Genomic DNA, 24,343 nt, shown 5'->3' with positions numbered 1-24,343 from the left:
TGATGACAGACCGAGCGCAGCACCATGAACCCTCATTAGGTCGCACCAGCCTGGGCAGAGGTCCTGAGTGAACACAGGTGGCTCACTGCAGTGCCAAGCACTGCGGCATAATTTAAGTTGGATTTTCACCATGTGAGCAGAAAAAGCAAGCTTTCTTCATAAATTATCAACAGTACCAATAATTATTACCTGTGTGGTACCCAACAGGCTTCCTTGGCCCTCAAAACAAACCCCAGGGGTATGAAGTCCTGGGCAGACCCAGGAAGCTGAGGCCCAGGGCCTGCTCTCACTTACTCCAGGAACACAGAGTTTCCTCTTTCTGTGGTACAGAGAAAAGGATAGCAATGTGACAATCCATTTGCCTTGGGTTACATGTGCGAGATCATCTCTCACTCCCAGGGTGGGCCCGGTGTCTCCCCAGGACAAGGGTGTCTCCCAGAGGTGACAGTGCTGAGGAGTGGGCACACAGGGACCAGAGGGTCTCCATGGCCTGGTGAAATCAGGTCTGTGCTGCCCCTGACTCTGCAGGAATGTGAATTGATGGTGCCCCTTCCAAAGGGCTGGGGCATGCTCTGGGAAGGTGATCACTAGGGGTCTCGGTCTCCCCACCAGATGACCTTGGAGCCACTCCCACTTCCTGCTCAGGAGATTTCTGAGGCTACGGCCTTGGGATTGAGTCTCCCCTTCTTCCCTCTCAGCGGTGAGGTGGCAACAGGTATTCTTCTGTTTTTATCTTTTTATTACAAAACTGCCCACGTGCTACCTCAACCCCATCTACTCTAGGAAACAGGACTCTGTCTCAAGCTAACGGCTTCACATTCTACACAAGGATTTGATTGTTGGAAGGCCTTCTGCTAAATCCCTCTTCCTCACTAACTTCGTTTTGCATCTCTTGTCCTTTCATTGGCTATTTCAGGTTCCTGGGCATCCCTTCTGCAGCCAGCCAGTGAAGCGCCTGCCATGGGTCTTGTGCCTGCTCCACCTTGGTGTCCACAGCTACCCGGCACGTGGGAGGTGTTTGTGCAGTGTTTACTGAATTAGCAGGGCTGAAAATAATAACGCTGGGAACTTGCGGTTCTGGCCAAGACAGGGTAGCCCCACTTCTCTCTGGTCCTTGTGTTTACAACTACAGTCCCAGACATCACACAACCACTCACACAGGGAACTCTGACAGATGGAAAGAAGGACCTAACGCTTTGGGCTGGGGGGTGGGGATGGGGTGGGCAGGGTAGGCGGGGTGGAGGGGAGGGGAGGAAGGACACTATCCAGGGCGAGTTTCCTGACTTCCTTATTGCCTCAGGTAGATCCCAGAACTGTCAGCAAAAACAGCTCCAGAAAAGCCTACTCATCTAACCAAAGAAGCAAAACTGACCAAAGGAAAATGAGTGGACTAAAAGTAGAAAATCTTTTCCTTAACACCGGCTGGCCCTATTCCTACCCAACACCCACAGGACTCCACCCCCACCACGGGTTTAGCAAGGCCCAGTGGAAAGCTGATCTTCCATATCAACCCCACCTCACAGGAGGAGGTAGCCCTGGACTTCCCCACCAGGGTGGAGTCAGCTGGGTGCAGGGTGAGCCGGCCTTCTCCCCGACCCAGCCTCAGGCCCCAGTGCAGAGGTTGGGGCAGAGCAGGAGACCCACACTAGCTCCTCCCCCGAGTGAGCAAGGTCTTTGGAAAGTACATCTAAATATCCACACATCCACGCAGCCTTGGAACTGCACTTGGGTAGGAGCACTGCCTCAAACAAGAAGACCAGATGAGACAGAACTGATAGCTCACAACATAATATCAGGAAAGTCCAGGATAAATCCTAAAACCCACTCATCACACCAAGAACTAGAAAGTGAACAGGCAGTGGAAACTACAGAACAATCAGAAAACTATTGCAGCTCCTCAGAGCGTCTGCTCTGAGGCAGGGGGATAGCTGGGTGACATCAGGTCTGTTCCTACCCACAGACCCACCAGGCAGGGACCCTGAGACCCATACCATCTGGGATCAAATCTTGTCCTAGGGAAGACTGCTCTGTCACCTTCTCAGAGCTGTTCAGGAGTCCCAAGGCATTCTAGAAGCTTCTCTATGTGCACTCAAGTCACCCAAGAAAGCTAGCAGTCCCATGTGTGCCTGGGTCCTCCACCCAGTTGAATCCTGCTACTGCTGCTGCTGCTGAGTCGCTTCAGTCGTGTCCAACTCTGTGCGACCCCATAGACAGCAGCCCACCAGGCTCCCCCGTCCCTGAGATTCTCCAGGCAAGAACACTGGAGTGGGTTGCCATTTCCTTCTCCAAATCATATCCTAACCCCAGTCCCTCCAACTCATTCTGTTGTTTCTCATTCTGAGTTTATAAGATCCTACCTGGATTTCATTTATTTACCTGGAGTGGCTGGTCCCTGCCCACCTTTTCCACTACGTGCCCGCCCTGAGGCTAGTGAGCACTATCAGATATCAGAGGATGCTTTCTCAGGCCAAAAGTCTCCTGGTATTTAGTGGAAGAACTGGAGGCTGAACTGGTTCCCCAACTTCTCTGTCCAGTGTCCTTAAATCTGCAGGGCAAAGTGGGTGGTGGTACAGAAGGAGCAAACAGGAGCGCGGTCTGTGAAAGGGAGTCTTCTGGGCCCCAGCTCCTCTGTCAACTATGTTTCTGTTACCTTTAAGTCACAAGAGAATGCCTGGAGTAAAGACTGTCAAGGGGAGCCTTCTGTAGAGTGACTGGGACTCAGAACCAACTCTGGACACGCCACTGACAGCTGCAGACCAGCGTCCGGGGCACTTAACAACACTTTCAGTCACACACACAAAATCACTATCACCACCCAACCTACCTGATTCCAACTCACCTGACCTGAGCAGTGTTATGCCTTTGGACGTTATTTTATTGCTTTCTTAAAATATAGGAAGGGGAAACTGAAGGGTAGGAGAGAGAAAAGACAAAGTAGGCAACAGTCAGGACTGTCAATTAACAGTCTGTAATCTGTAAACTGCTTGCCTAGAACTTACGCAGATCATCAAACCCAAGTCCCACTTTATGCTTTCAGAGCAATGCTGTGGTGGCTACAGGTACAGATCTGAATGTTCACGACTTCTCACAAAGATGTTTTAAAATCCTGATGATTTCACACACAGCAACTTTTCAGAAATCAGAATAATAGCTGCTTTTTGCTGGGTGCCTACTACTACATGCCAGGCACTATGCTAAGCCATATACAGCTGATTTATCCTCAGAAAAAGGTTTCCATGTGCAGACTTATTAGCTTACAGATGAGGAAAGAGATGCTGAACGGTGAGGTTAAGGAACTTTTTCAAAGGCAGTCACCTCATCTCTATGACTGGGAAGCTATGTTCTTTCCACAAGACTCCTTTGCACCCCACCAGGGAGATCTCAAAGTCAGCAGCCTTCAGTTCAGTTCAGTTCAGTTGCTCAGTCGTGTCCGACTCTTCGTGACCCCATGAATCGCGGCACTACAGGCCTCCCTGTCCATCACCAACTCCCAGAGTTCACTCAAACTCACGCCCATTGAGTCGGTGATGCCATCCAGCCATCTCATCCTCTGTCGTCCCCTTTTCCTCCTGCCCCCAATCCCTCCCAGAATCAGTCTTTTCCAAAGAGTCAACTCTTCGCATGAGGTGGCCAAAGTACTGGAGTAGTCAGCAGCCTTAATGTAACAGATAACCCTACCCTATAGTATCCGCCTCTTTCCTCCAAATACAGCATAACACTATCTCAGAGAGCCTGCTGTGCAAGTTCCCCTCATGTGGGGAAGCTCAGGGTCTCTGGAAGTTGCCTGCAGCCCTAAGACCTTGAATCCCACTTAGAAAGAACATCCATAGGAGGCCCCACCTGAGGCTGGCTCCCCAGATCCTACCAGCCACCATCACCAACAGAAGGAGAGAAAGACCTCACTGTCCTGATATAAATGGACCAAAATGCTCTTAAATTTACCTTTGGAGTTAGAAAAATAGTTCCATCCTAACCAGATAAGTTCTGATATATTGTCATACATATGGAATTCATGGAAACCTACTATCATGTATATACTGTATTAAAATGACATCTCTGTCATTTTCTGTTCAAATGTCTCTATTTGAATGACATTATCATCCATTCAATTGCGGGAAATCCTCCCAGTCCTCAAAGAGAGAACACATAAGACTTTAAGTCTGGCAAGAGTGAGAAGGAGGACCACTCACTGACCTGGGCTTGCCTTTCTTAGAGGGATTGTTCCTCTCTCTCCTCTTGATCACCCCCATCCTTCCAGCTAATGTACACACACAGTGGTGTGTCAGCCCAGGGTCAGCAGGACACAGAACAGTAAGGGGTCCTCAGGCACAGATGCCCCAGGGTGGCCCCTTGATCCAAGTATGCCCCGTGCCTGTGCCCTCAGAGCCTGGGCTCACGGTGCTGCCTGGCTCACCTCGGCGGTTCCAGAGTAAGACACAGAGAAGAACCCTCCAGAAGCTCTGCTAATATTGCAGACAGGTTATTTCAGTGACTGTGTCTTGTTTTACAGTCTTGGACTCCGAAATCTTCCCTCTGATTGCTCCAACAGTAGGCAAGACAACAGTAAAACTCATTGTGAAAGCCCAACTTTGCTCCTCAGGCGGGCTGTCTGCATTCCATAAAAGCACTGCTTCTCCTAAGAAGCAGGAACACCTGGGTGCAGCCTGGGGGCCCTCTGCCTTCGGGGCAGCCCGAGATCCCTCAGGGGCTCTGGGGGTGGAGGACAGCCCTAGAAATGGGCAGGCGGGCTTTCTCAGTTGCAGCAAAAGAATGTGCTGTGCTGGGAAGCAGCCCCGGCTCCTCCGGAAAGCCGCACATCTGTAAACCAGGCTTTCCTCTGCCCCAGTGAGTCTCGGCAAAGACAAAGCATGGCTTTCTTCTAGAAGGAGGAGCCTTTCAAGCTCTGGGGCTGGGGCATTTTGTCCCATAGCCTTTGGACCTGAGGGCTGTCCTCAAATGACAGGGGACTCTGGGAAGAGTCACCCTCCTCCCCAGTCCTGTCTTCCCTGCCCTTCCTGGTCCTGGGACTTGGCATCCCACCTCCTCCCACTCCCATGCCTCCCCTCCCCCACTCCCCCAGAGCTCAGGTTTCAGCATCAGCAGAGACGTGGCCAGAGGCTGCAGAGAGCAGGGACTGAGAGCGGCACTTACCTGGGCACCTCGGGGCGCCGGTCAGTCCACAGACAGCCAGGGAGGTCGGGGGGCCAGGCGAAGGCGCTCCCAGGACTGTCCCCAGCGGAGTCCCCCACCCACCGGGGCAGGGCGACTCTGGGTTCCGGCGTCCCGGGGGAGTCGGGGCGGGACGCGGGGCGGCCACCTCTGAGGAGGCCCATTCAGAGGGCGGCAGGGAGAGCTCGTCCGAGGAAAGAATCCGGGCTTGCTGGGCGGCCGCTGGCTCTGTCGGGCGGCCTGCCCATTCAATGCCTCAGACGGCAGTGGCCCCGCCTCGCTCCACTGCGCGGTTTGCTTCCTTTTCATTTCTTTCCCCTTTTTTTTTTTCCCTTTCCCTCCCTTTAATCTCTTGCAAACTCCCCGCTGAAACCCTCCACAGCTTAGCTGCAGCCCCAGAGTCAGTGCTATTCAAGGGACAAGCCGCTAGTGCACGTGCGGCTGGTGACCCCGGGGAGACAGACACCCCAAACCGCACCCCCAAGGACAGCCTCCTGTCCACGACTGAGCCTCAAGAGCCACCTCCCCCAAAGGCAGACCGGCTTCCCTGGGATCCAATGCTCACAAAGGAGAAGCTTCTGGAAACCACTGGAGTCCCTGGTCAGTTTTGCACCCCACCCGCCAGCCAGGCTCCACACCCTTGTCCCTTCCCCCTAGGTGGGGGCATTGCCTCTCATCCGCCCCAGTCACCAGCCCTAAGACCTTCACTCCATCCCCTGCCCAAAATAGCCTGGGGGACCTTCCTCTTGTTTTCTTCCTGGCTGCAGTCACCCCCACACCCTACCACACCCAGTCTGCAGAGTCTCATTTCCAACTACTTAGACTGTTTCACCTGGCTGGTAGCTTAGTCCACCAACAGCCTGTTGGTGGACCTAAACACATTCTATCCCTTTCTTCCCTCTTCTCTGCTCATGTTCTTCCCTCTAGCTGAAAGGCCTACTACCCTGTAATCTGGTGTAATCTCCTATATACTCTTCAAAGCCCATTTTCAAGTGACCCCCATCCTGTTATAAGACTTGGGACATTATCCCCCTCAGTCAGGTAAGTTCACGCTTCATATCTCATGGCCTGAGATCTAACAGTAACAAGTCCATAAAGCACGGTAGAGAGGCTCTGTCCCGTGTATGGCCTTTGAGACTGAAGCTCTAGGCAGCAGATACCTGCCTGACCAGGTTTATATCCAGCAAGCACAGAGGGGAGTGAGCACTCACGCCTCGCCTCTCCTGCTTTCAGATCTGGCATGATCCAACTCATCTGTTAAAGCCTAGTGCTGATGCCACTCACCCTAAAGTCCTCCCTGAGACAGAAGGTCCCATATCACTCCTGGGAGGCCCCTTTCTTGCTGGTGGGCCGGCACTGGCACCGCCTTCGGCACATCACAATGGGACGAGGCGCCTGCACACACAAGCAGGCTTCCAGAACACGCTCCAACCACCCAGGGCTGAGTCACATCTGCCCAGCCCCGGCATGACCCTCTGACCCACTCATCATCTTGGTGAAAGTTGACAGGTACACGCCTCTCATCAGGAGAGACAGGCACACCTGTGACCCTTGGGTCACCTCCCTAAGTTACAGGTCAAGAAGATCCCAAGGACCCTCCGCCCTAAGGTCTGAGCAGGGTTCTTCCTCTGGCTTGTTTATGCGCCTGCAGGGCAGCAGCTCCTGCACAGGATCTGTAGGAAATGCCTGAGCACAGCCCAGGGCAGGCCCAGCCAGCGGATGGACGGGCCTTTCCCATGGCCCACAGCTCCCTGGACAGAGAGGAAGGCAGCCGTCCGGCAGTCAGGCCCAGGAAGGGCAGTGGTGCAATGGCAGTCCCCAGGGTGGGTCCTTCCCTTGGGGCTCGCTGACTTTGTGGGCCTGGTAAGTCTGGGGCAGTCCACGGGCTGGGTGGAGGGGAAGGATGTTGTGTCTGTGCTGCTGCATCTGCGACCAGGACAACTTGGGTGGGGATCTAAGACACTTTATAACCTTCTGGAGATCTGTCTGTCCTTTTCCTTTCTCTCTTCTGCTTAGCTGGGGCAACGGGGACTAAGGTGACGTGGCTGTGCTGCAAGTGGCAGCGATTCTGATGCAAAGTCACACTCAGAAAACTAATCCTCTGCAACTGCGCTGTCCCCGCCCAGCACCTAGGATCTGGCTCAGTGTGAGGTGGGGTACCCATGGGTGCTCACACCTGCAGGGTCACCCACTTACCCCCAGTGGAATCACGGATCAAGTGCACACAGACTGTCCACTGTTGGCAATACCAATCCTCCCCTGCACACATCAGGCTGGCCACCATGCTGCTGGCCCCCGCTGCCTCCCTTCACACTCCTAGCAGCAAACGGCATGCCTGGCTCCCTTTAAGTAAAAGGCGCCTATTCCCTACTCACTCACTTATTTACTAACTTATTAGAAAACAACACATAACACATAACCAGAACCTTCTCTATGTCAGATGCCGAGATGTACTGATGAGTGAAACATAGGCAGATAATAGTTTGGAAGCTACAGAGGGAGAAGGACATAACCCCAATCCAGGCTCCTGTTTCCTGCAGGCTGGCCCCCCACCCTGCTCACCCCACTGGGAAGCACATTCCAGGGAAGATGAGAGCTGGGCAGGCTGTTCTGGAAACAGTGGGGACCCCCTTCACCCTGATGAGGAGGTGAGAGCCAGGCGGGCTGTTCCAGGGACAGTGGGGGTCTCCTTCACCTGATGAGGTGAAGCTGGCTGTCCCTCTGACACACTGCACGGCCACAGCCACATCAGGAGAGGTGACTGTGGAACTGTGAAACGTTGCTGTGGGGATGGGGTCAGCAACTGTGAGGCTGGAGGGTGAGGCCTGAGCTGCCATGAGATGAGCAAGGCAGAGGGTGGAGAGAGGCAACACGAGTTTTTCCTACAGAGGAAGACTCAGAAAGGCTTAGCTGTCCGGGATGTAAGAGAGGGCAGAGAACTGTGAGGGGAGGCAAGGATGCCAATCTGGTGGCTAAGGCACCTGAAGGAGCACAGGAGAGGGTCCCCCTCAACAACCCCGTCTCACACCTCCCGCAGAGCATGTGCCATCCGAAAGCACCATCTGGTCAGTCTCTTCTAGCCGCCCACCAGCCCCTGACATGCCCACCAGCCTGACAGGTCCTTAGAGGGGCTGTGCTGTCAGCTGTCAGCACTCTGTCCTGCCCAGCATTAATTTAATGAAACGGAATCCAGGGCCTCTGCTCCACCCAACAATGGGGCATCTGCTGGATCGCCCTTAAAACTCAGTATATGACATGGCAAAGGAAGTTCAGAAGCCTTAGAAGAAGCTGCTTCAGAGAAAGGGGGCCATTAACACCCGTGTGGGCTTCTCCCATGTACACAGAAGGGAAGGGCAGAGACCATGGAGGGGAGACTTTCAAGGACCCGCAGGTCTTCAGCACGGGCTCTGCCCTAGTGAAACAGAACTAGGAGGGATCTCAGAAAGACTCCAAATGATGGTACATCAGACAGGAGTCCTCAGGGCCACTCTGACACCCTCCTGCTGCTTTCCCAGGGATTACCTGCTCACCAGCACCTGGGGAGGCCCTGCTCTGCACATTCTAGGATCCAATTCAATGGTCTGCTTTTGCAGAGAAGGAATTAAACACAAAAAGTCAACCCCAGGACCTCAGTTCCACACTGACTTCACAGCAGTCCAACCTCACGCTCCTCCAGGAAATTTAATTCCAACATCACTAGGTCCCTCTGTCCCAGTGTGTGACCCACTGAGACCTGAGGGCATATGACATTCACCCCAAGATGTCCATTAAGAGTGTGCCAGGTCCCGGAGCATAGGAAAGGTTTTCCTTATTTTCAGACTAGGGAATTCTCATTTCCCCTGGCTTTTGTGTTTTTTACACTTGCTCTTTCTCTACACAGGTATATATTTAAGTGCACAGCATGTAACAAGTGCTCAAAAAGCAACGAATCCCTTGGTCTGGGCATAACCATGAATATGTGGATACACACACCCGCAGTGCATATGTGTGCTATGCAATATATATATGCAAACATACTAACACATGACAGGATTTCAGCCACACACAAAGCTTCTTTACCTCATCAGGGTGGTTTGTCCAGTGTCCCTCTCTGTTAAGGAGGCACTAAAATGTAGGCACCAGGTTCCAAAAGCACCAAGCTGGGTGGACCGCAGCCAGTAACCAAGGGTGAGAGGCAGATGCCAGATTTAAATCGTTACCCTTCTTAGGTCTCATAAACCCAAAATCTCCCCAAGTGTATCCAGCAGAATGCGGAGTTTTCACCGGGACAGCCACCCCCATGTCACACCATGTTAGGAATCTGCGGTCCCTGCAGGGCAGGGAGCGCCTCTATAGGAAAAGAAAAACTGCCAGGGGCATGCGGGCGCATGCTTCTAGTAAGAAAACATCTCAGCTGTTACAGGCCAGGGCTCCACGTGCATTTTCTTTCAAGTCATTCCCAGTTCTCAGAGGCATCCTATCCCCATTCAGAGAGGTGAAGAGAAAACAACACACGGGCCGAAGCGGTGGCCATGTCTGTAGAGGGATTCCAGACCCCACACCCATCGCAGGCCATGGCAGAGGGTCAGCAGCCTGCAATTCACTCCAGGGCTGAGACTGACCCACATCTGTCTCCCTGGGGCAAAGCAAAATTGTGATAGATGATGGGGCTTGACCAAGTGTATTTGGAACTTAAAAACCATATTGTAAGACAAGTTTGGGATACTTGTTCAATGTCATGCACGTGTGTGTGTGTGTGTGTGTGTGTGTGTGCGCGTGCATGATAAGTCATTTCAGACTCTTTGCAACCCTATGGACCATAGCCTGCCAGGCTCGTCTGTCCATGCGATTCTCCAGGCAAGAATACTGAAGTGGGTTGTGATTTCCTTCTCCAGGGGATCTTCTCCACCCAGGAATCAAACCCGTGTCTCTGACATCTCTTGCATGGGCAGGCAGGTTCTTCCCCTCTAGAGCCACCTAGGAAGCCCAATATCATATACAATACAGCTGCTACTATTTTTGCTTCAGTTTTAAAACTGTCTTAAGAGGTTTGCAACCGGTGAAAGAACTGTATAATGGTGAGTGACTGAGGACCCACTTGTGTCTGTCACCAACCCCAGGGCCTGCTCCCAGACCACTGGCCTGTGGGGCTGAGCATTAAGAGAGCAGCAAAAACCCATTGGCAGCACATCAGAATAAGCTTTATAGGCTGAGATTCAAAAGCAGTCCACCAGATGGAGGATGACATGAGCTGATAAAATAAATTTAGAGAAACAAAGACTCCTCTAAACTCAAAGGAAGCAAACAAAAGATGGCATTCATCACGATCGGGAAATTGTCGGCTCACGTGGGGACCCTTCCAAGCCGGCCTGTTTGGTGGATGAGGTGTCAGCACAGGATGCCAGCTTCTTGTATGTTTTGAGCTTCATTCCACTCAAGCGAATGAGTGTTCTCATCTCTGCAGACTGCTGACCACACATTCACAGGCCAGTGCTGCAGGCTGACCTCCAGCCACCCAAAACCGCTGTTTATTTTTAAATATTTTGAAGCAGTCAAGTTTCCTTTTTTCATTTTCTAAATCTGGGGTGGCGGTGGGGGGAAAAACAGTGACTAACCCTGGCAGTCACACTGGGTCACAATGACCAGCAAGCGTCCTTCTGCATAGAATGCAAAGTATACCACATGGGTATACAGATGTGGACCTTCCCATACATAGCTACATCCACATATGTACCTCAGTGTAAACATGTTATATATACACACACACATATATATATATACACACACACACACACACACACACACGTATCACTTTTTAGGTTCTACAAAATTCAAAGTCATCGGGGACTTGCATAAATGTCACACATGTTCACATTCAGCACATGTTTTTATTCCTATTATAAACATTCTCATTAAAAGTTCATAAAATTTCTAAACAAAACAGAGCTGGGTACAGGAAGAAAGGGGAGGTCTGGGAAAAGTATTTTAGTTTGTCAAGCTTTGAAGAATGACAACTTTTTTTTTAAACAAAAATAAAGCACTGCCTCAAACTAATCTCTCTCTCTCAAGACATTCCTGAATATTCCTTTCCTTCCTCCCTCCAGCAAATGTCACCCATTTTTGCCCTTTGAAACCAACTCCAAGAGATTTCAACAGCAAACCCCATACCCTGCAGGCCAGGGCCTCCTTCCTGCAGGCTCAGAGCAGTCCAGGGTCAAAGCTCCTCCTCCACATTCACATTACCACCCACAGCCCCAGGCAGGGCCCTGAAAACACCAGCCCTCCTCTCAGAAACACGGGTATACAAACTATAAGTTGCAAAATGTATAAAGGCCTTCCCTTTCAGTAAACTAATGCTGTTAATCGTGTTCATTGAAAGCAAAAGTCCCCAAATATCCCCTAAACCCCACTTGTAAAACCATCAGGTGAAGATAATGTTCTGTAACTAAAGATGATGGTCCTCCACGTTGTGAATGCACAAAATGCCACTGAACTGTGCACTACAGATGGTTCACTTATGTGAATTTTATCTCGATTAAAAAAAAAAAACCTATTATGAATTAAGTTGGAAGCTGAGCTATATCAGAATCATACACTTTTAATGAGGCCTTTCTTCATTTTTTTTCCCCCATTTATTTCAAAAATGTCATCAGGACTGCTTAGCCTTTCAGACAGGAATAACAGTTCATAACACTTCATAATTCTCTCTTTTGCCTTCATAAGGATTGATAGTAAATAACCTCTTTACCTAATCTCTTACTAATATTTTTGTTTTCAAGAAACACATTTCCTTCTGGGGCTCTAAAATGTTCTGCACCCAACTCCAATGCTCGGGGTGGTTCCCTACGCCAACAAGCAATGCTCCGAAACCAGCCTGGGGTCCTACAATTCAACTCGACTCTGATCACCTATGCAGACAGCATCAGACTCCATAGGCTAAGGGCTCGGTCCCACAAGACTGTTCTCCCTTCAGACCAACCAGCTATGGATCAGAGGTTCTCACAACCCCTTTCTTAGGTTGCAATAATTTCTTACAGTTGCTCACAGAACTCAAGAGAAACATTTCACTCATCAGTTTACCATAAGAGGATATAACTAAGAACAGCCAGACTGGAGAGATAGGGAAGGAAGGGCATAGAGCTTCCATGCTGTCTCAAAGCACCTCACTGTCCCCAAATCTCCAGGTGATCACCAACTGAGGAGCTCCCTGAACTCTGTCCTTTGGCATTTTCCTAGAGGCTTCATTACATAGGCAGGGTTGATTAAATCATTGGCCAGTGGCAACTGGTTCAACTTCCAGCCCTCTCCCCTCCTTGGAGGTTGGGGGGAAGGGGAAACTGAGAGTTCCAACTCTCTAATCACAAGGTTGGTTCCCTTGGCAACATGGCCCCCATCTTTTCCAAAAGTCATCTCATTATCATGACAAAAATCACCTTTATGTTTTCATCACTTAAGAAATTCCAAAGGCTTTAGGAGTTTGGTGGCAGAAATAAAACTAAATATATATTTCTTATCATAAATCACAATATTACAGACTCATATCAGGGATTTCTAAGATAGCATTCCCAGAGATGTATGTCTCCCAGGGAGTAACACAGGCTGTGTCAGGGATGCACTGAAGAGATAGTCCCAAGGGGAGCCACTCCAGGCTCCTGCTTGAGGGTCCTAGGTGGGTAGGACCTGTTGGTCTACTCATGGAGCTCACAGTATTCTGTCAGACCCTTGTGACGTGGTCCAGGCCCTGGAGCCAGCTGTCCTCCCAGTGCCTACCATGGCCCTGCCATCTCCCGCTACCTGTCCCCAGTCCCTGAAGCTATCATCTCCTCTTCCAGTTAAAGCACACTGCTAGGATAATTCAACAATATGTGAATTCATATTTAAGTATTCATTATTTGAGTAAATATTTAAATACCCCTCGCTTTGCTGGAGTGAGTACTGTAATTTAAAAGAGGCGTTGTCTTGACACAGGCACAGGCAACAGCAACACAAAAGGGAAGGGCAGGCCACACTGGGTTCTGACCCAACCATCTGTCACCAATACACTTCAGCTTGCTTTCTGTTTACTTGTTCACCGCAGAGGTGAGCAGTGGGAATGAGGTGCGTGTGACACGGGACGAGCCAGGAGGCTCCTGAGAACCCTGGCACTGGAGTCTAGGGGCTTAAACTAAGTGCCACAGGACATGGAGGGACACAGAACAGAATGTGTGCTATCCCGAGCAGAGGGCAGAGGTGCCAGGTGAGAGGGGATACCGCGGGGCTCTCCTGTGACCAAACTCTCCCTCCCTGACCAAACCTGAGGGGGTCCTAGAGCTTCTCTACAAGGCCTCAACCTTGGCCTTTGATGTCTATCCTTGGAAGCCCAGTCTTGGCAAGCATTCTGCTGAGTCATCTCCTCTGCTTGCTCCCTGATCAAGTTCCTCATCCCTTGATGCTCAAGCCTATCTTCAGCAGGATCCTGTTGGGCCAGTTTGGCAATAATCTCCCTTTCCTTGATGTTCCTCTTAGTAATTTTCATCCCCTGACCCTGTCACAGCTCTTGGGCTGTCTTTGCTACATGAGGAGTTGAGCTCAGCTCCTTACCCTGCTTCAACTGTACCAAATAAAATTCATCTCTACCACCTTTAATTGGTGTCCTGCTGTTTCTCCCTGACACTTGTGTGCTGGCTGTCTGGGAAATGAATTGACACATTTGGGTTTATGCTGACTAGTGCCGGTCGCTCAGTCACGTCCGACTCCCTGTGAACCCATGGACTGCAGGCTCCTCTGTCCATGGAATTCTCCAGGCAAGAATATTGGGGTGAGTAGCCATTCCTTTCTCCAGGGAGTCTTCCCAACCCAGGAACTGAACTCAGGTAGATTCTTTACCATTGCATCACCTGGGAAGCCTTTACACTGACTAACCTGGTACCAAGTTCAGGCTGATGGAATAACACACACAGAGGAATTTTATGTAGTTAGTGTTACACTAGCTGCATACTAACAAAGGACATAATTGACATCTTAATAGCAACAAAATCAGAAATAGTCGTCAAAGCTCAAATCCATTCTGATTGGGTCAGTTGATTACGCTACCTGACCTGTGAATCTCCCACAAATCCAACACACTTTTCCCCATCATTTCTGAAAGCATTTTTGTCAGAGCTGCTCCACCCCACTGCCTATTCCAACTGCTGTTCTGCATACAGCAGATGGATCAATATATGAAAACAGAAGCCTGAGCAGTCGCCTCCCTGTCTCAAGCCTTGTTATGACTAGCACTGCTTGCAGATGCCATCCCACTACCCTCCATAGCTACAGAGAACAGCTGTGGCTGGGCCTCTGCTCATACCTCCAGTGCCCTGCAGACCCCTGTTTCCATCCTCTCCTGGTCTGAAGGACCCTCTGCCACAGGGCCTGTGCCTGCTATTTCTCCATTCCAAATGCCCCTCTCCATTCACCTAGTTAACTCCTACTTAAACCTACTCACCCTTCAAACCCTCAGACCTCCTCACCAGGTAAACAACCAATACAAATTGGCAGAGTGCCACCATTCTGTCCAGGGCTCTTCCCCATCACAGATCACTACAAGACTGAAAAATAAAACCTGCTGTACAGAAGAGGGTTGAATATAGTCCCTACATGGGAGCCACCACCACATCACTGTGTCTCAGGGGTTAGCCATACCCCTCATACAATGCAGAGCACATGGGACCCCCAGTCAGTGCTGTGTGTATGTCTCTGAGCTCTTCTTGGGCAAACGTCCTCAAGGATTGCCAACATGAAAATATGGATGACTCAGAAGGTGTTCTTAAGATTAAATAGCTCCTCAACCACGTGACCCTGCAATTCCACTCCGGAGCATATATCCGAAAGAAAAACAAGATCCAAAAGGACACATGCACCCCAATGTTCGCTGCAGCACTGTTTACAAGAGCCAAGACATGGAAGCAACCTAAAACCATAAAGGAAACTTTGGAAGAAAAGCAGCCCTTCTATTAAACGATATACAGATCTTGTTTTCTCTGGAGAAAGAGGGGAAATGGAGCTAGCTGTCATCACTACAACTTCCTCTGCATAAAAGACGGTATTTAAATACATAGTCTGCTTCCCCCTCCCACCAAAGCGCATCTGACGAGCAGCAAAGGGAACCCTCACTCACCTTCCCCAGGGCAGAATAGCAGGAATCCCCACTTACAGAGAACAGCGATTCTAAAATGTAAGTTCAGTTTGGGCTACATCCCCCCTCCACCTGCCCAGGGCTATGATGTCCTGGACTCTCAAGGGAGCTGGAGAACGTCCATACCAGGAAGGGGTGCTGAGTAACCCACCACCACTGTGTTAACGCTCCCTTCCCAGGGCCGGTGCACAGGCTAACTAGACCCCACAAGTATGTAAAGTGCTGGGTGGAGTGGGGGCAGGGTGCAGCAGACAAATCCGAAGTGGCCACTCAACTGGGGAGATTCAGGATGGTGGCCAAGGACGTAAGGAGTCAGGACAGGGCTCTGTGAACATAAAAGACGGGACACCTCGCAGCAGGCGAGGGGCGAGGACAGCCGTGTCTTTCACAGTGGGGAGCTCAATGCTCTCTGAAAGTAGCCCTGACTTTCTCTGAAAAGGGTGGGCTGGGTGTTTCCGTTTCTTCTTTCAACTCTAAGTAATGCTACAAGAAGCTGAAAAGCATTGATGTTTGGCTGCTGAGAACACCAGGACCCAACCCATCAACACCTGAAAGTGTTGAGTGAACAGAAGGAAACACAGTCAGCACCACTCCTGCCCCCAGCAGGCTGCATGCTGTGTTGCTGCATCTTCCCCGGCCAGAACCACATTTCTTAGGTGTGACACACGTAGAAATATTTCTGCATGAGTGGACGTCCACAGCAGAGGAAAGGAGGTGGGTGTCTTACCATGAGCTCCTTTATACAGAGCACTGGGGCTGCCCATCTGTGGCACGGATGGGCTGAACGGAGAGTAACGTGGGCTTGTTGTCCCTGGAAAAGAAGGCAGAGTGAGGAGCTGTCCCCCTCTCCACCCTGAAGGGGTGGGATTGCACACAGGGAGCTCTGCTTCTTTCTTACCATACGGCGTTTCTGGAGACACAGGAAATGCAGGGGTGGGAGAGATGGATTCACTGCCACTGTTGGTTGGAGAGAAGATCCTGCCATCGATCACATCCAGGTCTGGGGGATACGTGGTGATCACTGCCTGAAATTGGCAAAGTGGAAGTCAGGTGAAGGCCACCTCCAGACAGCTGGGGTTCCTGGCCCTCACTGAGCCAGCCCTCTTCTAAGACTAGTGACAGGAGGCAGCCATGGGCAACTGGAAGAAGCTTCAGTAACAGTCAAGGAAGAGCGAAGTGTTTTGTGGTCAACATTACATTGTTCGTAAGTGGAGATGGCAGAGAGTTTATTTAGCAGAGGGAAATGAGTGTTAAGTAAAAAAAGCAGGATAAAAGAATTGTCACCTGTAATGTGTTTACAGATACATAAAATACCCAATGAATTAAATACATAGGCATAGAAAAGAGGCTGGAAGGATACATTCCAGATATTAACTTTGCAACTTTCTTTCCTTGTCTATTCTGGGTTCCAACTTGTCCACTTTTGAGAATAAATGAAACCCTAATTTCAAGGTTCACCTTTGGGGGTTTGTCAACCTGTCTTACTTCAATTCTGATTAAAAGCCTTAAGTATGGCTCCTCAAAAATATTCTGTAGATCTCCCTGAAGGACACATATCCACAGTGACCATATTTCTTCCTCCTCCCTCCCAGGGACCCCAGGAGGCTTTGGGTCAGGGACTCGGGTTCCTTTAAGATGACTTCCATTTGCCCTTTGCCACTGTTGTCCACCCTCTGAGACCTCTACCCTCACAACTCATCGCATACTTGGCCCCTCAATCCCCATTCCACAGATCAGAACACAGATGACCAAGTGCACGCTGGCACAGCTCTCTTGGGAGAGGGGATCCCACCCAGCCGGCAGGCCTGCCTTCAGGGAGGAACCATGTTTGTGAGATGGGGACGAAGCTGGGTGGGGAACTGAACTGGCGACTTGGGACAGGGCTCAGGCCAGGCTCTGGGTAGTGGTGTGTATACCTCTTTGGTGTTGTCTGGGGAAAGAAAGGGCGCCAGGCCTGGAGTCTGTTCTGAACTGGTGGTCTTTCCCCAGCTGCATTTGGAGAAGGTGGGCTGCTCCCCAGCTTCGTTATCATACTGCTCAAGGCTTAGCTTCTGGAATCTTCCCCCAAGTGGCTCATCCCCTGTTAGGAGAGAGACAAGTGGGCTGCAGGCACTTTCATCATGGAGAACACTGACCTTTGATTAAAACCGACTTTAAAACTTCTCAGAGGCACTCTGTATTTTAAATTTTTTTAGTTCCAGAACATCTTCATCACCCAAGTCATACTCCATACCCATTAAGCATTCTCTCCCCATCCCCGACCTCCAACCCCTGGCAACCATTCATCTACTTTCTGTGTCTATGGATTTGCCTACTTTGGACACTTCATGTACACGGAATCGCACACTCCACGTCCTTTGGTGCCTGACTTCTTTCACCCAGCATGACCCTTTCAAAGCCCGTCCTCTTACTGGGTGGAATAACCACTGTCCATGTCCCATCTGTGTTTCTCAATGTCAGCTCCAGCAGGGAGTCGTGCCTGGCTGGTTCCCCAAGGTCAAGAACACTGCCCGGCCCACCAGAGGTGCTCAGGAAGCATATGGAACAAAGAAAGGCTGGGACCCAGGATCGAGGCTTCTTCCCCATCACTGAGTGAGCAAGAAAGAACAAGACTGAAAGAACCCAGGCTGCCTAACAGCTGCAGGGACTTGGTCTGAGGCCTCTGCCCTAGTAATTCATCTTCTTCTCAAGGCATTGGTGGTCAACTTTGGGGTCAGAGTGCTTGCACCTTGCTCTAGTCTGAGGAAGTAACAGCCACTCAGACCAGAGACACAGAAATCTTTTCTTGAGTCACAAACAGGTATACATATTCACTTGTCTACACAAACGGTCACCTTCTTTATATGTTGTGCTGAATCTTTAAGAAAAAATTTTTGTCCATTCTTTGTTACCACCATGAATCATCTAAGTGCTTATTTGCTCAATCCCAGTGTACAGATATAGTGATACAAGAACTGTAACCAGTACAACTTTTTATTTCAAAGTGTCAAAAAATACTTTGTGTTTTATCGCAGGTCCACACTGGTTGCTCAGGGGAGCCACAGGGGCTGCTGTGCATGGACATGCAACCCAGAGGGCATCCTCAGACTCACCGGGCAGGCAGGGAAGCAGCCCAGGCAACCAGCAGCTCTGACAGCCTGCCTGCTCCTTTTGGAAGCAGCTTCTGGGGAGGACCAGGCCGTGGACGGTGCCTGGGGCTCTGGGATAGGACTGGGCTGGGTGTGACCTACGGTGGCTAAGAACATGCCAGAGGTGTATGTGAGCCCTGTGTACTCATCCCCAGTCAGGGCCAGAGTGCCCTGAAGGCCACACCACCTGCAGAGGTGCACGGTGGAGTGAGGCCCCTGAGCATGACTGGTCGACTCTTAACAGTGAGGAATTCTGGGCAGGGGAAAGCTAAATTCAGGCACTAACAGTCAATATCCACTGCCCCACTGGCCAGTGCAAGAAACATCATAGATCCTTCAGCAGTGCCCCCACCAACAAAGACTCACTTTATGCAGGATGGGGAGAGGGTCTGGGGAATCTCAGCAGGGGTGGTTTGGAGACTTGCTGCAGGCTATTAGGATGGCAGTGTTTCTTTCTATCAATGACACGTGTGTGTGCTAAGTCACTTCAGTTGTGTCTAACTCTGTGCAACCCCATGGGCTATAGTGCGCCAGGCTCCTCTGTCCATGGGATTCTCCAGGCAAGAATAACCTGGAGTGGGTTGCCATGCCCTCCTCCAGGGGATGTTCTGACCCAGGGATCAAACCCACGTCTTTTATGTCTTCTGCATTGCAGGCAGATTCTTTACCACTAGCGCCACCTGGGAAGCCCTGCACAGAGGCATCGCTCTCCCGGCAGAGTGTGTCTGCCCTTCCTAAAGAGGTAAAGATACAGGCATCGGAGTTATCAGAGGCCAGCCCTCCCCAGACGACAGACCGTGCCCTCCTCTCAGACTCAGTGCAGACAGGAGGGACCCCCGCACCATTTCCAGCCCACTGTGACACCCCTGGAGAAACAAGGAAGGGGGGCATGATGGTGCTGTGGCACCGGGATGTGCCCACCGTGCGCCCACCTCTGCTGGGGGAATGACGAACAACAACCCAGGCTCCCCACAACAGCCAGGCCTGGGCACACGGGCTACAGAGAAAATCCCAGAATCACAAAATTAAGTTGGTCTACTGCGTCTTTTTGCAGACGAGGAAAATGGGGTCTTGGGTTGAGACCTGCCCTTCCACACATAGCACGCTCCAGAATTTTACTGCACTTGACACTACTTTTTTTTACAAATGGAAGGTTTGTGTCAATTCTGCATCCAGCACATTTATTGCATCATTTCCCACAGCACTGGTTCACTTTGTATCTCTGTGTCACATTGTGGTAATTCTCATAATACTTGAAACTTTTTCATTATTATATTTGTGATGGTAATTTGTATTCAGTGGCCTTTGATATTACTATTGTAATTACTTTCTTGTTTTGTATTTTTAAATTAAGGTATGAACACTACTTTTTTTTTTTTTTTTAGACATAACACTCTTGCATACTTAACAGACTACAAAGATGCTTGCTCCTTGGAAGAAAACCTATGACCAACCTAGACAGCATATTAAAAAGCAGAGACATTACTTTGCCAACAAAGGTCCATCTAGCCAAAGCTATGGTTTTTCCAGTAGTCGTGTATGGATGTGAGAGTTGGACTGTGAAGAAAGCTGAGCGCCAAAGAATTGATGCTTTTGAACTGTGGTGTTGGAGAAGACTCTTGAGAGTCCCCTGGACTGCAAGGAGGTCCAACCAGTCCATTCTAAAGGAGATCAGTCCTGGGTATTCATTGGAAGGACTGATGCTAAAGCTGAAACTCCAATACTTTGGTCACCTGATGCGAAGAACTGACTCACTAGAAAAGACCCTGGTGCTAGGAAAGATTGAAGGAGAGAGGAGAAGGGGACGACAGAGGATGAGATGGTTGGATTGCATCACTGACTCACCGGACATGAGTTAGAGAAAGCTCTGAGAGTTGGTGATGGACAAGGAGGCCTGGCATGCTGCAGTCCACGGGGTCACAAAGAGTCGGACATGACTGAGCGACTGAACTAAATAGTATAAATATAACTCTCATATGCACTCGAAAACCAAAAACATATCTGAGTCACTTTATTGAGGCAATATTTGCTTTATGGCAATGGTCTGGAGCCCAGCCTTCAATGTCCCTGAGGTCTGTACCCGTGTTTAGTTTCTGTGTGAAGATTCACAAACACAAACGTGCCTGGTGTCTGATTAACAAACATCATTCTGACAAGTCCGCTGGACCCTCCCATTAGATACAGAGACAATCCCATGGGAGGTGGCTTTCTGCACCAATACGCTCAGAGGATTTGTACAAGTTACCCTAATTTACAGACAGCAGGACTAGAGTCCTCGAGGTTCGGATGGGAGTGCCTCTTGGGATCACACCCTTTGAGTCATCCACCAGCGGCTGGAGGCAGGCTGCCCATCCTCTCCAGGGAGTGCCTTGATTCCATTTCACTTAGTCAGTTATATAAGAAATGCTTCAAACCCATACTCAGAACTGTAGTAAAGAAGCCACTCATAAATCTGGCTATGACCAAATTTTTCCTCTTCAGTACAGAAGTCCAAAGAATCTGTCTGACAATTCAGGAGACATGGGTTCAGTCCCTGGATTGGGAAGGTCCCTTGGAGAAGGAAATGGCAACCCACTCCAGTATGCTTGCCTGGAAAATCCCATGGACAGAGGAGCCTGGTGGGCTATAGTTTATGGGGTTGCAAAGAGCTGGACATAACTGAGTGACTGAGCATGCCCTCAGAGAAGTCAAATCCAAAAGAAGAGGAAGGAGGAGACACTGAGAGCAGGACAGAATTGCTGCACTGAGCCCTGTGCCCACGACGGCTGGGTCCCTGCAGATGGCTCAGCAAACTGCTCCCTCCTGGGGCCTTCCTCAGGCAAAGGGCATCCGGCGCCGCCCCCTGCCCTGCTCGGCTCTGGTGCAGCCAGCAGAAAAGGCCCCAGGACCCCACTGCCCTCCAAGTCACAAAAGCGATAGGAATCAGCATAGAAACCATGGAAACCTAGGATCACAGGGTTACCAACAATCCCAGTGACCTGCACGTCCCCGTACAAGCCCCGCTCACATTCTCAGCCAGGGGTCTCTGTGGGGGATCTGGTGGGGAGCAGCTCTTCCTGAACAAAACGCTGCCTGCCAGTCTTGTCCTTGGGATTCACTTTCCCACCAACATGCAGCACCATGACATGGTCTGCAGTGGCCATATAACCTGAGACGGTCCACTCCAGCCAGTCCCTACGCTGGGCAGGGACATCAGATGTCTTCAGATCCTTCTCCTCTCCTCCTGACATACGACATGATACACACCAGGCCTCAGGACCCACCTATCCAGGCTGGAAAGGGGGCAAGTGTTCTCAGGTGCCCCCCTTATCACTACTCCCGAAGGCCTGAGAATCGCAGTGTTTCAATGATTCACCTTATCCATGGGTGGAGCCGGGGTCAAGGACAGAGAAATAACACGTGCTGAGCCTGAGTGCATCTGTCTGCGCGATGTCGCCTCAGTCCAGGCCAGGCTGAGGGGTAGGGCTCAGCTTCACTATGGGATGTGGGAGCTTGCTGAGTGTGAGAGACAAGCAAGTCTTGGCCATTCGGTCATCCAGGCCACTCACAGGGACGGAGCCCTGCCGGGATCAGGGCAGTGCAGCCTTACACTGGCCACCGCAAGAAAGTGGCATGGAGTGAGTGCAGGAAAATTTGGGGGTGCTGAAGACAGAACAGGAGAGCCAGTCCTCATATGGGGGCACCCAGACATACCCACTGAGCCCTGGAGAAGTGGGGGTCTGGGGCCAAGAAGTGGGGTGCCCGCGAAGCACTTAGCACCTGGGATTGAATACAGCCTAACTAGGAAGGTGGCACTATGGTTGCCAATTTACCACTGAGCCAATGGAGGTTCAAGAGTGACATTCTCAGATCGCTCACTAGAAAACTGTAGCCAGGAGCCCCTTGGCTACTCTTCACCTAAATACAGACAACTCCGTTATGCAATAGAGTGAAATCACATGGTCATAGGTAACTCAGAGCACACAGATTTTCCCTGCACTGTGCTAGGGCAGATTCAGATTTATCTGGATAACTATCTGATCCTCTTTAAAAATGAACTTGAGAACCAGCGAGGTGAGATTCTATTCTATTTCTATTCTATTTCTACCTGCTGAAATAAAGCTTGGACCTGCGTCAGGGCCAGCACAAGGAGTCACCACCCAGCACCATGGCACAGAACACCCATCCATGCTCAAAGTTCTACATCAAGTAGAATTTCTCCTGCCTCACCGAACAGTAGAACAGCCTCCGGAAGGTTAGGCCACAGCCCCAAGATGAAACATGAATATGAAACAATGATTTTCAAATGTGACTGAACATTAAAATCACTAAAAATCCTGACTCTAGGGCCTCACCCCTTACCTGTGAAGTCACGACCCTCAGGAATGAGGTCCACGTGTCAGCACTTTTTATAAACTCTCATGTTTCCAACACACAAACAAGCTCGAGATCCAGGCCTCATCTCAATCTTGGATTCACACTGGAGTTTCACAAGTGGGGAACATTTAAGATAATTCTGACCCCTGAGACACGACCCAGGCCAATCCAACCGAACCTTCTGGAGGCGGAAGCTGCATGGGCACTTTCATCACCTGCATTTTGTCCAGTTCCCAGGTGAGTGTGCTGTGCGGCCAGGTGGCAAATGCCGGCTCTGATGAGTGAATGAAAACTCATGACCTCCTAGAACATGACCTTCGTCTTCTATCTGGGGCACTGCGAGGTAAAGTGCCCTTTATTTATTTATCTCTATACGATCATATAAGAATGAAGCCTGCGTCATCAAGGCTTGCATGGTGGGTTCTGGAAACTCCCCCGCCTTCCTAGGAGCAAAAACAATCACCAAGGATTTGTCTGGATTATTTGGCTCCCGAGTTAAGTTTGAGGCCTCCTGATTTCAGCTCATTCAAATAAACATGTGCATCCTCTAAAGAGAGAGTGGCAAAGGGAAAGTGACAACAAGAAACCCAAACACTCCCCCCAGCTTAAATGTTCCCAGAATGATTTAACAATGATGTAAGGAGCCTTTCCCTCCTCAAACTGATTCAGCTGCAGGGTATATTCTTAAAGGGTTGGGTAATGCCTTTTAGAAATTCCTAGTCTGAGTGCAGAATAATGTTGAAGAGCTCAGGGAGAAGCCTCACCCCCTGGGATCCCTCTCTGATCCAACGGACCCCAGAGCCTTAGAAGTGCTTATAGGAATGTGACCAGCGGACTCCAGCCAAGGAACGCCAAGAGGCTGAGGAAAGGACACCTACCATTTGGATTACAAAAGTGGAAATCCTTTCCACTGGGGAACAGCAAAGTGCTTGGTTAGGTGGTAGCATTTCCTCTAAAATGACAGATTTAAAAGGGAAACTGATTGTGTCCAAAAAGCTAGGAAGCATTCCCTTCTACTATAAGAAATTTCAGCAATATGCTCATGTTTTACCCAGAGTAAGCTTGTAATTTACAGCACAGATGTAAAAAGTAGCACAGCAACCAAAAGGCAAGACCACTACTGGCCCCCTGCATGACTCCTGCCCGTTTAGACACCATCAGCAGAGGCTGGTGCCGAGTTTGAGTTCCTTTTTGCTTATCTGAATTTATTTTATTCTTACCTTCTCCTTCCACCCACTACCATCACTTGATCTTACTGGCCTCTCCTCACATACTTCATCTTTCAGCAACTGTGATGTTTCCACAGTGCACCTCAGGACGGTCACTAGGACTGTCCACTTTTGGGGCCACCTTCAGTGGAAGGTGATGCAGGCAGATGAAGCCCTAGGCCCGAATGGCCGATGGGCCATGAGAAGAAACAACACACAAGACTTGCAGAGAGAAGCCAAGAGAGCTGTGACTCCTAGGCCTGTCTCGGCTGGAGCTGCCATAACCTCTTTATCCTGAGCAAGAGCGGGGTCTTGGTGCTATCTACCCAAGGATGACATAAGTTAAC

General features: G+C 50.2%; 1 protein-coding gene across 10 annotated transcripts in view; it reads right to left on the bottom strand.

Annotated features, from left to right (window-relative positions):
- The window catches only part of TNS3 (tensin 3), a 222,564-nt gene that overhangs the window by 32,024 nt on the left and 166,197 nt on the right, over window positions 1-24,343 (bottom strand). For 9 of the 10 annotated variants that reach the window (XM_005205612.5, XM_024991105.2, XM_059885917.1 and 6 more), the window contains 3 exons: window positions 17,221-17,384; window positions 16,203-16,329; window positions 16,032-16,115 (listed from right to left, as the gene is read on the bottom strand). The exons of the other annotated variant lie outside the window; for it this stretch is intronic. In XM_005205612.5, coding sequence (XP_005205669.2) covers window positions 16,032-16,115; window positions 16,203-16,329; window positions 17,221-17,384 — 375 coding nt within the window. The remainder of the gene's footprint in view (window positions 1-16,031; window positions 16,116-16,202; window positions 16,330-17,220; window positions 17,385-24,343) is intronic. 10 annotated transcript variants of the gene reach the window in all.

This window comes from Bos taurus, chromosome 4 (assembly GCF_002263795.3).
Source record: "Bos taurus isolate L1 Dominette 01449 registration number 42190680 breed Hereford chromosome 4, ARS-UCD2.0, whole genome shotgun sequence".
Lineage (NCBI taxonomy): Eukaryota > Metazoa > Chordata > Mammalia > Artiodactyla > Bovidae > Bos > Bos taurus.
This window is presented reverse-complemented; position numbering and strand designations above follow the sequence as displayed.